The following is a 17,039-nucleotide window of genomic DNA, read 5'->3' on the forward strand; positions in this document are numbered from 1 at the left end:
CATATATTTGCATTTGCACAAACCTCAAAAACTAATAAATATATATTAATCAATGATAAAAGTGAAAAAAAGATTTTTATATTTTTGGGGTTCCTAAAAAGATGGAACTTATATCCATATAGCAGTTACGAATTAATTGAACGCTGTGTTCTAATCTTCTGAAAATAGAATTAAACATAAATGTTTACATTTAAAATCCCTATCCTATCCTATCCTCTTACCTTATTTCATCTTACCTTATCTTAACATTTCCCTATCCTTTACACGTCATGTGAATGTATACTGAATGATACTCTTAAAATATATATTGCTGCTTAATATACTTTTAATAATATTTAGTGACAAATATTAGTTAGCTAATTAGTTAGTTTGGTATCTTTGAGCCACTCTTGATTATTGATAACTTTCTGGACAAATCCATGCAATTTCTTGGTAATATTTTTGGAAGTAGTTTATTATGAGGGCTGAGAGAGCCAGTCAGCTGGCTTCCATACCTAAGGAGGACTGCGATTCACAGTATTGATAAAGAAAAATATTTGTAGCTCAGGGTTGAAATGAAAGGTCCTTGGTGCTCAATGCTGATGATACTACCTAGCTTGGGTAATGAAACATCTTGTCAGATCCATCACCTTCAGCTTGGTGCCTTGTTGGCATTCTGCCATCAATTGGGAAAGGGAGGGGGGAACAAATGTACAATAAAGCTGTATACCTTTATGATGGGAAACTGGGAAAGGGAAATTGACAGTTGAGGAAGAACAGAGTGTTTGGGGATTCAGTTTGTGCTGGTGTGCTGACATCTTCAAGGCCGTTTACCCTGAGATTGGAATTTCACTAGCCCAAACACCTCAGCATATGTCAAAATATCTTGGTGGTGCTGAATTGGCTACACATAGCTGGACCATGGAGGGAGGGCTGATGGGGGGACTAAGGGGTTAGTTCTGTATTGATGTGCAGGAACTTTAGATTCTACCTGACCCTACTACAATCAGCATCTCTTAGTAACAGTACTTTTCCCCTTCAACCAGAGTTGAGAGTTTTACTTCCTTAGGAGATCAGATTGGGGCAAGTCTGACATTAACCGGAATCTGCAATTGTGCTCTGGAGAGCAGAGCTAACCCGTGGCCGGGACCCAAAGGGGAGCTAACATTCCTGGGAGGCTGATCACCCCCTTGTAGTGGTTGAGGTCATGCCCCAGGTAAGGGTCGTGCCCTTGTGTGTTGTCCTCACACCTCATTTCTGACAGTGTCCTTCACCCTCTCACCAACGACATGTGACAAGGTAAGATATTGTTTGATTTGTCTACTTTTATTATTGAAACTTTTTGTTTTTGTCCCCCCCCCTTGTGGTATGTTCTTCTTTTGTAACTCTGCGTGCATTTTGGGCTGCTGTTGTCGTTATCATTGTCTGAATTGTAGAATCGTTCATAGGAGATGTGTTTGCCCTTATGGATCCTGTGATGCCTATATTGATTCACTCATACTGATGTCCTTGTTCAGTGGATTTTAAGCATTTCTGTATTTCAGTGTGCTGGCTGTGCTTCAACCTGCTCTGTGCATTTACCCTTCCAGTTTTCTCCTGCAATATCTGTTTGCTTCTTCTTTTCCTTTGATATTTTTCTTTTGGACTTTGGGCGGGCAACTTGAATAGTGAGTATTCCGTTGCACTTGTTCAAGCTGGGTTTGCTCATTGTCTGCCTTGCCCCTAAACGATACCCATTTGATAGAGCAGTATGTGTAAATTTTGTGTCTGTGAGTGCTGGGTTGAGTGCTGTTATCATTGCATAGATTGTCGCATAGACCATGCTGAATGCGTGAATTTCAATGGGTCTTGTGATAAAACTTCGCAATCTGAATCTGCACTTGCTGTATTAGTTGATATTTTGCCTGCCTTGATTAATGATGCCTTGATTAATTCTCCTGATGAGGACTACAAATCACAGTGATGAAGTCATGCTGACCTCAGAGTCCCTTTTCTTTTGTTAATAGTATATAGGCTAACTACTGAACTGTTAGTCTTGCTCTTCCTGTTTTGGGCATTGCACCTTTTAACCTTGTTTCTCTCACTAGAGTTATTGATTCCTTTATGTATAATTGCTTGCTTTTATATACTTTGCTTAACCTTTTTCATCGGGCTATTTTTTGTTTTAGCACCCTTGTTTGGCCTACTCCCCCATGAAGGTTGAATTTTATGCCGCGGTTTGCCTTTGGGTTATTCTGCGTCATTGCTGCCATTATACTTTTCCTTTTCCTTTATTGCGTTTACTTATTTTTTCTTTTTACCTCAGCTTGCCTTTGTGCTAGCACTTTGGCCCTCTAACTTTTTGTTTTACACTGTACTCTCTGCCTAGCAATGAGGCAGTGCGATAGTCTTAGCTGATATTTGCACCACTGACATTTGTACCCTCTTTCCTGTAGATAAGGGTCAGCTTGTTTGCTGGGGTGTGTGTGCATTTGTAATGCTGCCCAGAAGGTGTGGACCTCTTCCATACATAAAGACTGCCTGTGTTGGCTGGGTTCAAATTCCTTCTATTCCCCCAGAACAGTTGGTTCCCTGGACTGTCTTAGAGGAGAAAACAAAAAGAGATGGAAAAAAAGGAAGAAAAGAAGATATGGTATTCAATATCAGTATTACATAAGCATTTATAATCCCAGCCATGCCTATATCTAAAGATATGAAGCAACTGTGGTAGTCTGGATTTGCCGTTTTGTTCTCCCGCGAGGGAAACGGCCAGAGAAGGATGACGCGATTGTTACTAGGTGTGAATGTCTGGTGATTGGTGAATGCATTGAGATGTGCCTAAGGGTACAGGGATTGTGGTAGCTCGGATTTGCGGTTCCATCCTCCCATGAGGGAGATGGCCAGAGATGGGCAAAGCATCTGGAAAAATATATGTGAATGGCGGCTGGGTGAACATATTTCTGTAACCACACACATTTATACACACCACCATTCCATTAAGTGTGTATACACACACCTACTGTTATTTCCTTAAATAATTCTACATCTAACAATCTCTGCTTATTTGCTTTCCTCGCTAGCCTTTCTGCCTGGCTTTTACACACTTCCTGCTATCATTGCTTCGAATTAGAACAGTCTGATCACTGGACTAAATGGAAGAAGCTGCAGCTCAACAATGGGAAACTACCCCTCCAAGACCAATGGCATCCCTGAAAAGGGCACCCCAACATGGTACATTCATTCCCATAAAGGGCCTAGGTTTTGCCAATACTTATCAGAATGGCACGCTCTCACGGGTCAAGACCCCAAGTGCCAGTTTCCTTTTTCTGCCATTTTTGATAGGGACAACCTCAACTTCCTTTGTTATCAACTGGACGCTGCTGATGACTCTCAGAAGCCAGGCAATTGGTCTGCATTTTTTGTCTGGTACGTTGAAATGGAAAAAACGATGCTTTGAGCACCATCTCCAATCTTCTAAACATACTAAGGAAACGCTAGAAAAGTAAATCACAGATCTTAAAACTTCTATTGCTGCTATTCGAAAAGATGCTGCAGTGGAAGCTACCCACTACCAGAATATGCCCTTTGACCCCTGCTTCCCCCAGCCCTGAAGATGACCACACCCTGGACTTGTTGCTTGAGTATCCTAGAGCAGGGCTTTTCAACTGGTAGTATGCGTACCACTAGTGGTACGTCAGCACCTGGCAGGTGGTACACATACAATGGGTTGAACAGCAGTGTAAAAAAAGTGTAAAAAAAGGTGTAAAAGTGGATGAAGTGAAGCGGCGGCAGTGCCGCACAGGCTTGTGAGAAAGTCAGCTGGAACTGCGCAAGGCATTGCCTGAGTCCTATTGAGAGTCCAGGATCAAAGCACGCAGCTCCAGCTGATTGGCGGCGGCCTTGGGGATGGCAGGCAGCCTCACGCAGTCTTCGGGTGGAGATTCAGCTGGAGCTGTTGACGCATTGCCTGGGTCCTGCTGAGAGCCCAGGATCAGCCCACGCAGCTCCAGCTGATTGGGGGTAGCAGGCAGCCTTACGCAGTCTTCAGGCAGAGATTCAGCTGGAGCTGCGTGAGGCATTGCCTGCCTGGGTCCTGCTAGAGTTACAGAAGAGAGATTATAAAGGGAAGAGAAGAAAAGATATAAAGGGAGAGAGAAGAGAGGAAATAAAGGGGGGAGAGAAGAGAGAATATAAAAGGGGGAGAGAAGATATAAAGGGGCAAGAGAAGAGAGGATATAAAAGGGGGGAGAGAAGAGAGGATATAAAAGGGGAGGAGAGAAGAGAGGATATAAAAGGTAGGAGAGCAATTTGTTAAACGAGTTTTGCCCCATTTTATGACTTTTCTGGCCACAGTTGTTAAGTGAATCACTGCAGTTGTTAAATTAGTAACATGGTTAAGTGAATCTGGTTTCCCCATTGACTTTGCTTGTCAGAAGGTTGCAAAAGGGGATCACATGACCCTGGGACAACGTGACCATCATAAATATGAATCGGTTGCCAGGCATCCGAATGTAAATCACATGACCCTGGGGATGCTGCAACGGTCATAAGTGTGAACAATGGTCATAAGTCACTCTTTTCAGTGCCGCTATAACTTTGAACAGTCACTAAGTGAACTGTTGTAAGTCAAGGACTACCTGTACTTTATCACTTTTTTCCGGGGGGGTTTTTGGTCATCAATTCTTTGACACCTTGCTAGGCGACTGGTGTTACTCAACTATTGCCATATTCTAAAAGTGGTACAATCGGTGAAAAGGTTGAAAAGCCCTATCCTAGAGGCCCCTCCTCTCGGCCTCCTCCCTACGCAACTCCTCCACCCCTTCCTTCTCATTCCCCTCCCTTCTTTCTCCTCCATGTCTTTCTCTTCCCCATTCCCCTCCCCCTTGTTTTTCTTCCCTGCTTTCCCCCATTTGTTTCCTTCTGCCCCACACACCCCTTTGTTAACCTTGCCTTAGCTACAATCCTCCTGCTACACTCCTGCTTCTACCACTCCGTCTACCACCCCTTCTCCCTCTCCTGACATTACAGCTCTCATTCAGAATATACGCAATTCCTTGAGGGCTGCAGATAAACAAATGCCTTACACTGGTCTTTAAACAACATTCTGGTTTGCAGGTCCCAAGTACAAACACCAAGGAAAGTATGGTTTCTTTCTTTGAAAGAAAGTACCAGCCCCAGACAAGGAAGTCACGTGATCCAAGGCACCTGACCACAATAAGGCAAAGACTGAAGTTTTGCCTAACAGGGGAGTAAGTGCTAGTAACCTCTGCTCCCCACCAGCATACAATCTCTAACCCAGACTGCAACAACAGAAGGAAGCCTCTGATTCACTCCCCCACAATTAAGTCTTCTTCACCAATGGAAGCCCGGAGATGATTACAAGAGACAGTGTGGATAAGATGTCTCATGCCTACAGTCTGGATCATGACTGTGTTATTGTTTCTCAATATGTATAACACCTTGTTTCCCCCTACCCTGATTATTCAGCCTCCTCAAACCATTCTTTCTGCCACCTAGGCCCTGTGTGATCATCATCCTCCCGAAGATCTGGTACTACAACAGGTACTATGACGATGCAGGAATTCCCCTTTGGGTTTGTCTAGCCTTCTCCCTAGTTCCGTACCTTCTGAGTTTGCCACTAATACTTACTTAGATATGACTGAAGCTTATCGTGCCACCCATGGGACTAGTAATTTAAGTAATTGTTGGGTTTGTAATATGCAGGGGATACTGATAAAATGGTCTCCCTGTTTGCTAGAGCCATACCACGACCATGGTACAAAAAGAAATAGGCCTTATGGTTTGTTGGCTGTAAGTAAGCTAGACTTTAGGCCTAGGCCCACACCACCATAGTCAGATGCCAGCCAATCATTCCCCTCTCTGTTACAATACCACCCTTTGCATGACAGTGAAGTGGGGACAGTATGTGTCAAGTCCCATGGTCTCAGCATTGCCTCCCAGAATATTGAGGAATTGGGGTACAGCTCCTGTAATTTCACAGTTGTTATGACCATCTCATGGAAAAAGTATCCAGGAGATTCCAGGATTAGGCCCTGCCTGTATACAATGAATGCATATACTAAGCTTTGCGATCCTGCGCAAGGTAATAAGTGCAATTTCGACCCCTGGCATAAATACCCACGCTATGACCAGGACATGTACTAAACAATATTGTCCCAATCTGATCTTCATGAGGTTAAATACCGCTTTTCCCTATCTCCACATATTGTTTAGCCTTTCCTCCTTAATATACCTTTTTATGATGTGTGTTGTCAGATATCTGCTTCTAAACCATGTACCTTTTTCAATTGTTCCCAGAAAATTAAGATGTATGAGGGCAGGCATACTGGCATGCCATACCTTAGACCCCTTCATCTAGAACATCAGGCTTCCATAGAGGAAATACTTGTCTTTGACACCCTCCCCCCCAAGTGGATTTTTGGCATTACGGCCCCACCTGGTTTACAATTCATTTGCAGAGATCGTGCATATTGCATACCTCCGTAGGCTGTAAAGGTCGATGCTATTTAGGAGTAGTTTTTCCAGGTCTCCTGCTCCTTTTGGAACCCAGGGACCTTCATGCCCCTACTTCTGCCCGCCTTCATAAACGAGAACTATTAATCAATGGATGGAACCAGTTTTTTGGTACTGTTATTCCCCAATATTGGTATAAACATGCTGTGGGATCAATGCAAAAGGTTTTCTGTTCTTTTGGAAGCTTTGGCCAATACTACCGTCAACAGCTTAGAGGTTATGGGCTCTGAACTAACTGCTATATGGACCACACTTTTACAAAACCAATTGCCTCTTGATCACATACTGGCCCGAGAAGGTGGAGTATGCAAAGTGATAGGTTCATCGTGCTGTGTTTTTATCCCTGATGGCAACCGCAGCCTGTGTAACAACACTGTGAAAATACGTAAGGCTGTTGCAGACTATAAAACAGACCCAGACCCCTTTGGGTCCTTTGGAGAGGGAGAATTTTGGAACATGTTTTCTAACTTATTCTCTGGTATTGGAGGGAAATTTTTGATGCTCTTACTCTCTGTCCTCATTATTAGGACAGTGGTAGTGGTAGTTGCTGTAAAAAAATGCCTATCTTCTCTCCCCCACAAACCTTCTCCGGTGCCCCTCATGACAATAAATATGCATACTAGCGTTAGCTCCAGCGTTAGCTCCCCCAGAATCTTCCTTTTCCTCTGGCAGCTGGACCCTGTCAATTAGATCCTTTCGAAGTCAGATCCCCTCAGTAAAATCCTTTCCATGTCCTCTTTCCATTCAACCTTCTGTGGTCTCTCTCTCATGCAATAATCCAGCGTGAGCATGTCTGTTGATGACCATATATACGCCCCTATGAAACAACTGAAGACTTTCAACCCCCGTGATCCCTTCACATTTATATGCCAGTGACAGCAATATGCGACAAGCTTCATGCATCAAGTAGTTAGACCTTCCTTGGTCTTAAATCAAAGGTGAAGTTATCTTATGTACCTTCCTCATGTGAGTCTTAAACTCCATGATGTTGCCAAAGAAGCAATAGCATACATGTTTTGCTCAATTTTATCTTGTTACTTATGCTTAGTGTTGTCCTTATGGACAAGAAGTGGGGACTGTGGAAGGAGAAATTCTATACCATAGTTTTGCATGCAAAGTAAGGCCTAGACCAGGGGTAGACAATCATAGCTGGCTCAGGAATTCTGGGAGTTGAAGTCCACGAGTCATAAAAGAGCCAAGGTTGCCTACCCCTGGCCTAGACTATTCAAACCAGGCCTCATAGAACAATACTGAACCAAAGTTTGTGCTATAGCCAGTTTCACAATTCAAAAGAAATATTGGTAACCTAAACTGTCACTATGCCTTGCTTAAGGGGATTTTGCTTGTTTTATATGTATATTTAGAACATAAGGGTTTGAGCTGTGGGAAATGGTACAGGAACTGATATTTGCAGATGGGTGCAAATTTCATATTTACACGTGTAAGAACAGTTATGTGGAAAGTTGTGGTCAGCAGAAAGTACACGATATTGCAAAACCACTGTTTCTAGTTTTGAAGAGAATTAAGGTATAAAAGCTTGAGTTTGGATGGAACTCGGGGCCACTTGCCATCACTGTTATGACTGCTGGTCCAAATTGGTCCTCATTACAATGGGTTATTGAATGTAAGTATTTAATGTGTGTTCTAAATTTTAATAAAGTAAACCTCTGAATTCTAAAGTGAGATGTTTTTGATGTGTTCTCTCTTGCCTTTATTGGATTCCCCCCCCCCCCAACATCTACAATGCCTGCATCTCCAGGATCATTCTCCTCCTTCACTCTGTCTGGCAGGTATGTCTTGGCTGAGGAAGTAGGGATCAACCTCGCCCAAAACAAGCATCTCCCATGGAAGGGATAGCAAAATTCCTTCCTGGAGAAGAAAGGAACCCTGAAAGCACAGACGGGTACCCAGAGCCCTCAGTGACATTCCACAGCTTGCTTCAAGTGCGGAAAGGAGGGGCAATAGGATGTTGAGGGCAGATCCAACTGACCTGCCCAGAAAATGACCCCAAGCGCCATAAAGCCTGCCAAGCCACCGCTGCGTGCCCATGAGATGGCCCTGGAAGGAGTGGAGGTCATAGAGTTCACCCCTTCCCCCAGACATGGTGAGAGAACTCCAACCGGCCCAATTGGAGGCCCGGGGGAGAGCAACACTGACTCTGATGATGACTTCTGGTAAGTGGCCCGATCACCCTGGTGACAGTCCCCATTGAACTGATAGTCCAATCCTCAAGATGAAAAGCCAGCCTAACAGCCCTACTGGACTCAGGGTGCACCAGGTGCTTGGGCAACCCTGCCCTAGTGGAGAAACTAGGGATGAGACTTAGACCACTCAAAGTGCCAGTCGCATTCTGCCAGTTAGATGGCTCGTGAGCAGGGGGGATCCCAGCAACAATCATCACTAAGCCAATAGAAATGCGGATGGGGACGCACACAGACACTCTGAGTTTTATTGTGACCGCAGGCATGGAGAGACATTTGATGCTGGGATTAGCGTGGCTTCAGAAATGGACCCCCTATATGAACTGGAGGAGGGGACTGCTAAAAATCTGGCGATCTGAAACTCAAAGGAAACTGGGAAGAGACTTAGGGATCCCAAAGCTGAGGCAGGAGGTGGGCACTGCAGTGCAAGAGAGGAAGAAGGCTGATTCCCAAATTCCGCTGGAATACCGGGATGTGTTTAGTGAGAAGGGTTCAGACAAACTCCCACCCCATCAGCCAATGGACTGCTCCATAGAGATCCTGCTGGAGGCTAAACTACCCAAACCCAGATTGTACTTGATGACCCTTAGAGAACTAGAGGAACTACATTCTTTTATAGACAAAAATCTGAAGTGGGGTTCATCCAGCCAGCCATCCCGGTACAGCTCCGGGAGAAAAAGGATGGGTGCTTATGCCTATATGTAGACTATAGAGGGCTAAAAGATGTGTGGTGGAAAATGTCTACCCCCTGCCCCTAATGAAAGACATGTTAGCCCAGTGATGGCGAACCTTTTAGAGCCCGAGTGCCCAAACAGAAACCCCAAACCCACTTATTTATTGCAAAGTGTCAGGGCCGCATCAGCATTAAGATGCCCTTGGGGGGTGGTGTGGCGTGGCCCAGTGGGTGGGTGTGGCCAGCTCAAAGTCACTCACGTCAGGGGTGCCTGGGCGGGCATGGTGGGTGCAGGAGGGCAAAGTGCATAGGTCAGAGGGAGGCCCACTCCCTCTCCATGCAAGGAGACCTGGCTTTGTAACCAAAGCATCCTCAGCAATAGGATGGGAGACCACCAGGGGATGGCAAAAGGGCCACAGGGCTGCTGGTTACCAAGTGCTAAGGCAGGACTTCCCTCAGGCCCTCCCTCCCTCACATTCCAATCTACCTCCTTCCTTCCTCCCTCCCTCCCTCCCCTCCTTCTCTGTCTCCCTCCTTCTCATTCCCATCTTCTTCCTTCCTTCCTTCCTTCCTTCCTTCCTTCCTTCCTTCCTTCCTTCCTTCCTTCCTCCCCTCCTTCCTCTCTCTCTCTCTCTCTCTCTCTCTCTCTCTCTCTCTCTCTCTCTCTCTCTCTCTCTCTCTCTCTCTCTCCCCCTTTCTCCAAAGTCCAAACACATGCGTGCTACTTCCCTTGCTCGCCCTGCTCATGGCGTGGGTGCCCACAGAAAGGGCTCTGTGATAAGAGAATTAAACAACTGGGTGATTTGGGGCCAGTCATTCTCTCTCAGCCCAATCCACCTCCCAGGTGTGTTGTGAGGAAAATAGGAGGAGAAAGGTATGTTGGATATGTTCGTTGCCTTAAGCTATTTGTAAAAACAGTATAGGCGAGATATAAATAAAAATAAAATTAATTCATTAAATAAATACTGGATTTCAGGACCTGTACTGATTTTCTAGACACGTAGGGAAACCAATCCAAAGTAAGCAGCAGGTTGCCTAGAAGATAATATGAGATCCCTTCAGAAGGCTCCACTTTGCAAAAGATAGGTAGGTAGGTAGGTAGGTAGGTAGGTAGGGAGAGAGAGAGAGAGAGAGAGAGAGAGAGAGAGAGAGAGAGAGAGAGAGAGAGAGAGAGAGAGAGAGAGAGAGAGAGAGAGAGAGATACATAAAAAGACCTACTTCACTGTTGCATGACTGTGACCAGGCATCACTGGACAAGAAAGAAAATGTCTGGGCCCAACAAGAGCTTCGGGTGCACCAAGCCGTGATAAACATGAGTTCAGTTGATCCCACACTGTAAGAATCCACTCAACCATCTTGCACACTGGATCACAGGGAGGCGGCATTTGTCCCCTGAACTGCACAGAATAGAACAAATTATTACTTTTTATGATAATCTTATGTTGCTCTTTAAAGAAAGTAAGCAATTTCCAGATGCATACATTGCAAATCACAGGAAATAATATTTTTTAAAACAGATTTTGGGAGCAGGTTAACACCTGGGAATTTACTGTTTGATAATTAGGTTCAATTTGTGATTACCCAAAGAAAAATGACTCCAAATTTAAAATGATTTGCTCTTGCCTTGCCCCCCTTAATGCAGAAAAAGATGAAACAGAATTTAAAACTCAAAAACAAGATGCTGTTCTCAATTACTGCTTTGTAACCAAAGGTAGCATAATCCTTCTTAATATTGTAGAAGTTCTTTCTTTCAAATTATTCATTTGGTAAATAGTTAGTTGGAGGTCATCTAGTTCAACCTCTGCTCAGGCAGGAAACCCTATACCATTTCAGACAAATGGCTGTCCAATCTCTTCTTAAAAACTTCCAGTGTTGGAGCATTCAAGCTTCTGGAGGCAGGTTGTTCCACTGGTTAATTGTTCTGTCAGGAAGTTTCTCCTTAGGTCTCCTTATGTTTACCATGGATGCTTTAATTAAATGAACATTTATTGGATTGCTGTAAACTGCAGTTTTATTTGATGGTGAATTAATGAATGAAATATTAGGCAATGCCTTCCATCCCCCCTCCCTCTGATAAAGTGAGTTGTAGTTCACAAAAACCTATTCTATTCTATTCTATTCTATTCTATTCTATTCTATTCTATTCTATTCTATTCTATTCTATTCTATTCCACTCTCTACTCTCCACTCCATTTATTTGCCACCTAGCTTGCTGTGGGGCATTCTAGGCAGCTAGAATTTTATTGGAATAGGTTACTCTGTAAATATGTTATCAGTTTTCTTCTGATTTTTGGCTACTATAGAATAATACAGCTCTCTTTCTGCCATTTGTATAGGTATATTCTCAAAAGGGAAGTCCTTAGATAAGGTAACTGGATTCACAATATATATATACTAATACTCTTATGTCTGCACCTTTAACTGGGTGAAACGGTGCTTCATAGAACAAAAAACCTTAAAGTTACCTTGCAAAAGGCTATCAACTGCTTCAGCTAGGTGTGCCTCATTATCAGTGGAAGATAGCAAAGTTCAGCTTAGGGTGGCAGGTATAGGGTAAAGTGCACACTAGTCAAAAGGGACATAGGCAGGTGTAGGGATTTGCAGCACACATTGCAATTTAAATGTGGGTGGGCTACCAAGTGCTTGAGTTTTGATTATTTGACCATAAGTCTGGCCATTAACTACCATTCATTCAGTGCCATCGTAACTTTGAGCAGTTGTTCAGCAAGGATTATCTGCATTTATATGTATATAGCTGAAGCTGTAAGGATGTTGTTGGTTCTGCCAATGATAATAAATGAAGAACTGGACAAGCCTTATAAGAATGAGCAAAATATGTACAAAGACAGATTCTTGCACATTTCAGAGGCAGTTTTTATCCCACTGGACTGGATCCAGAAACAGCACAGTCTAATAAACACACCCTGTCAACATTGTATGAAACTATTGTGCTAAATTCCCAGCTGAATCATTACAGAAATATTTGCTACACAGATTTCCTACAACTGACAAGCAGTCACAAGAGGAAACAGGATATAATATTACACAAATAATAACTTGCAAAATGTGCTGTATAAACCATCTTATGGAGATGATCTTGGAGCAAGTGACTATTGTACATCATGATTTGTGCAAAAATAAAAGGCATTTGGGATAGAAACATTCTTCCTAATGACTCTTTTGTCTATTCACATCATTATGTTGTTAGAGAAAATAGTTAATTTAATGATGTAGAAAATTCTCAGACATTCACATGTTGAGTTGTAAAATCATTGGCTCAGATCACAAATGAGCTTGGTTCAAAGTTAGCCAGAATGGAGGTGAAGGCAACTTTCAAATACAATAGTCAAAACAGGAAAAAAAGTGATTTAATGCAAAAAAAGGGGGGAAATCCAATCATTTACTTAGAAAGGTGAGATTACCTCAGTATAATGGGGGATTGGAGCTATTTATGTATATGGCAGTGTGGAATATACTTTGGCTCAATTGTTGAGAATTCTCAATTTTAAAAGTATGTAAGTCCATAGCATTTTTTTCTAAGAAGAAATGTGAAATTGTAAATATCACTAACAAAAGATTGTAGACCCTTGCTTCCTGAAGGCCTTCTCCAAATATCCTTCTCCAAGGATATATGAATTGACACTGAGAAGTAGGACCAGCTTTAGCATGTCAGATAGGATCAACTACTAGGGTTCTAGGACTTTAACCTACTGACATTGGCCCTCATAACCTCTAAGCATTTCTAAATTTCTCACAGTGACTGATGGTACTCCTATTACTATACTCAGGAGTACCATCAATGGAAGACCAGTTACCATCCACCATTAATCAAGGCTTCCCTCAAACAGTCTTGCTAAGACATATTTTTATAGTGATAAAGGCAAATCAATGCATATACTTGCTTGATTTGGGTCATTTTAATGATAACATTTGTATAAACTGAGAGCACTTGAGAGATATAATAGAGATAGAAACAAAGTCCAAAATGTTACAGAAGAACTTGACATAAGTATTCAGTTAAGGTATAATATCATGCTTTGAAGCAACAGCTATAATGGAAATTCCTTTCAAAAAAAAGGAGAAAAACCCACATCTTTCTAATCTCAGTGATTTATAGCCCATAGCCAGATTGGGAAGACCAACTATAGAAAGATTTTTATTTTTTTAATTCTGAGTTAACTTGCAGTTGGCATTTTAGTGAAACTGCCCTTAAAAAGGTAATGTAGTTAGCACTGTTGTGCCCATCTGGGCTTAAAATACATATAGTTCTGCAGCAAGGCAGAACAGGCAGGACCATGAATGCATCTTGTGAATTAAGGAGATTAGCTTTTTGAACATACATACACAATTTATTCAAATTTATCTTATTGAATACACACACTAGGCAAAGACTAAGACAGAACTATTTCTTTTTAGTAAAACAGAACTTGCCTTTTACCTGAAAGAAAAATATGGTAATATTGCAGAGTTAAGTTAAACTGTACCTAAAATCTTGATTTTCTCAGAGCGCTTATAGCTCCTACTGGGGCTAAATATCTTACAGTATATAAAGACTTTGGATATGGCTGTAAATTTATTATTACCTTTATTGTAAAAAGAAATATATCAATGGATTCTTCTTGGCTGTTAAGGCCCAGCTCCTCTACCTAAAAATTCCTGGGATGCCATTGCCTATGCTAGTTTTGGAAAACATCTATTTTGGTCTGCGTTTTCTCACTCAAAAGTTGGAATTTATCCAAGAAAACTCTTACCTCCACTTTAGTTATCCTTTATCCCCTGTTCAATTATCTGAGTATGGCTACTTCAAAAACTTCAACCAGGAGAGGAGTGCAAGTACCTCCTCTCCCATTGCTGGCACACAATTCTACTACAATTCTCCTCCCCCATCTATTTCATGAATAGTCCCGTTCAAGGAGTATAAGGACAAAAGGAGAGAGGTTGGAGGATTGTTGTTAATCAAACTGGGGAAAGAGAAGAACAAACTGGTTTGTTTTTGGCTTAGGATCAACTACAAGACCAAGAACTACTGTAGCATTGCAATCCTTGTCCCATATTTGAAGCAACAATTGTGATGCCCCAACATTTTTAATTTTACATTAGGAGTTTTTCCCTCACATTATGTAAGAAACTGAATTAAGAACCAGGAAGTTTCAGCTTCAGCCTCAAACCGTAAGTTATTGCAATGACTCATACCGAGCCTACTTCATACAGATAGTTGTAGGGATTATTATAGTAATACTTGGGCTCTGACATTCTAAAGTGGAAAATGTCAATGTTATAATCACAATACATTTAGCTTACTTTTTTTTAAATAGCAAAGCACAAACCTATGGATAACATTCAGTTGCGATGAAGAGGCAATCTTGGGGTTGTTGCCATGTATTAATAGCTGAGTGGATGTCCTTCTTAATTACTGTAAAACAGACATGGATCCTTTTGAGGAAAAGTCCGATCAATAGTGCAGGCCAAAGAGCATCCTTTTTGCACTAGGAACTGGCATTCCCATTCACTCCATTAAATAGCAATATTTTGACTATACTTTGAAGAGAAGATGATGTACCATCTCTCACTGGCTAGACATGAGGATTTGGAACTCTCCTTATTAGCAAAAGATCTGCTGTCAGCAAAAAACCTACTGTGGAGTTCAACCCTGAACGACATATATTCTCTTCTATTGCAAAAAACAAACAAAAAAAAAAAACACCTGCAACAACCCATACTGCACTGCAGTAGGTTTTGAGTAACTTGCCTAGAGACAATCTTATTCTGTGGTTTGACTATGAATCAGGATAAAAAATAAGCTAGCGTGGAATTGTTTTTAAAGCAACAACTTAATTGGAAACAATCCAATAATACAGTAAGTGTCAGCTTAACATAGCTTAACATCATTGATGAACCATACAGGTAATCCCCGAATTACGAGCGTTCACTTAATGCTTGTTCGAAGTTACGTGATCAGCACCCCCTAGTGTTTATAAGCAAGTCCCAAAATTACGAATACAAATGACTGCAGAGGCTCTGCATCATTCACCCTATTCACCCCCCCACTCCTCACAACTGCTTCCCCCTCCCTTCCTGACGCACAGGACTCACCTTGCAAAAATCTGTCTCTTCTGCGGTTTTTTTCCCTTTGAAGGAGAGGAGAGTCAGCTTGGAAATGACAATGGAAGCTCCTGGGTGCCATAATATTCTCTGCAAAAGAGATCATGGCCCCCGGAAGCTTCCATTCTCTGGGGGAGGGGAATGTTTGCTTTGTTTGCACGCCTAGGGGCAAAGCGTGGAATCGTCCATGGCCCGGCTGATCGGCTCACTTGCATGCGCATGCGCTAGCCTTAGTCTGAGGGCAGGAACAAAGTCTTCAACTGAGCAGGGAGGCATTGCGGAGCCAGGGCTTGGGTTTCTCAGCTCTGTCCGAATGGAAGAAAGCGGAGGCACAGCAGCAGGATTGCTTTCAAACAATAAGAGTTGGGTGTGCTGCTTGCTCGCATGCGCCAGCCTTATTGAAAGCAATCCCGCTGCTGCGCATCCACTTTCTTCCACTCAGATGGAGCAGCATACCTGCATCTTCTTGAGAGCAATCTTGCTCTGCGCCTTCGGTTTCTTCCTTAAGGATGGAGCAGAGAAACTCAAGCTGCTGCTACTCAAACACTTTTCATATGAGCGGAGACCTTGGGGAGATGGGAAGCTCCTTCTGTACGAAAATGGGGTGGTTGAAAATGCAGTGATTTGCTGTATTTTCAAGACTTGCATTCGCACGCAAAAGATGCTCTCCATCTCCCCAAGGTCTCCATTCAGATTAAAAGTGTTTGAACGCCAGCGGCTTGAGTTTCTCTGCTCTGTCTGAAAGGAGGCACAGAGCAGGATTGCTCTCAATAAGGCCGGCACACACGAGCGAGCAGTGCACCCGCGTCTTCTTGAGAGCAATCTTGCTCTGCACCTCCGGTTTCTTCCTTAAGGATGGAGCAGAGAAACTCAAGCTGCTGCTGCTGCTTGAGTTGGGAGGATGAGAAGGAGAAGAGCGGTCAGGATTTGGACTACCGGCCAGTCAGGAAAGGACTAGGTCGGGCAGGTTGGGTGGCTAGCTGGGAAGGGGAGATCCATCACTAGGCCCTACATGGCCTTCCCCACCCTGAGATACCTCATGTCCACGTAACAAGCCACATCTTAACGAGCAGGGAGTTTTCTCATTCAAGGTATGAGATTCACTCCAGAGTTTTCGAATTACAAATTGAATAGGCAGGCTCCATTACATTCATAACTCAAAGACTACCTGTAATCTGATATTGCTCTGCAGCTATGCTATTCAGAGACAAAGAAAGCATGATGTATTAAAAACTACCAGTCGGCTTCTGGGGCCTAGAAAATTACCAGCTGCTGATAGTGATTACTCCTAAAATTTATCCATCAAAAATAAAAGTTTATTTCTGCAACAATTTTCTTGGCCATAATGATGTATTCATGAGATCACTAGGAGTGAAGCTTGACATAAAGTGAGGCTGACTTTAGTAATCATCTAAAATCCCCCACTCACACGGGAGGACACACACTGGATCTAATTTTTGTCTCTGGCCAGTGGCAGAATGATCTGGAAATGGGGGAGGTAGTTATAGAGCCCCTGTCATGGTCAGATCATTCACTCCTTAGGATGGACTTCCGGACCGCTCCCCCCCGCC

General features: G+C 42.9%; 1 protein-coding gene across 1 annotated transcript in view; it reads right to left on the reverse strand.

Annotated features, from left to right (window-relative positions):
* The window catches only part of CTTNBP2 (cortactin binding protein 2), a 124,707-nt gene that overhangs the window by 24,551 nt on the left and 83,117 nt on the right, over positions 1-17,039 (reverse strand). The window contains 1 exon segment of the mRNA XM_015813551.1: positions 10,585-10,763. Coding sequence (XP_015669037.1) covers positions 10,585-10,763 — 179 coding nt within the window.

Source organism: Protobothrops mucrosquamatus, unplaced genomic scaffold (genome assembly GCF_001527695.2).
Source record: "Protobothrops mucrosquamatus isolate PMUCROS unplaced genomic scaffold, P.Mucros_1.0 scaffold167, whole genome shotgun sequence".
Lineage (NCBI taxonomy): Eukaryota > Metazoa > Chordata > Lepidosauria > Squamata > Viperidae > Protobothrops > Protobothrops mucrosquamatus.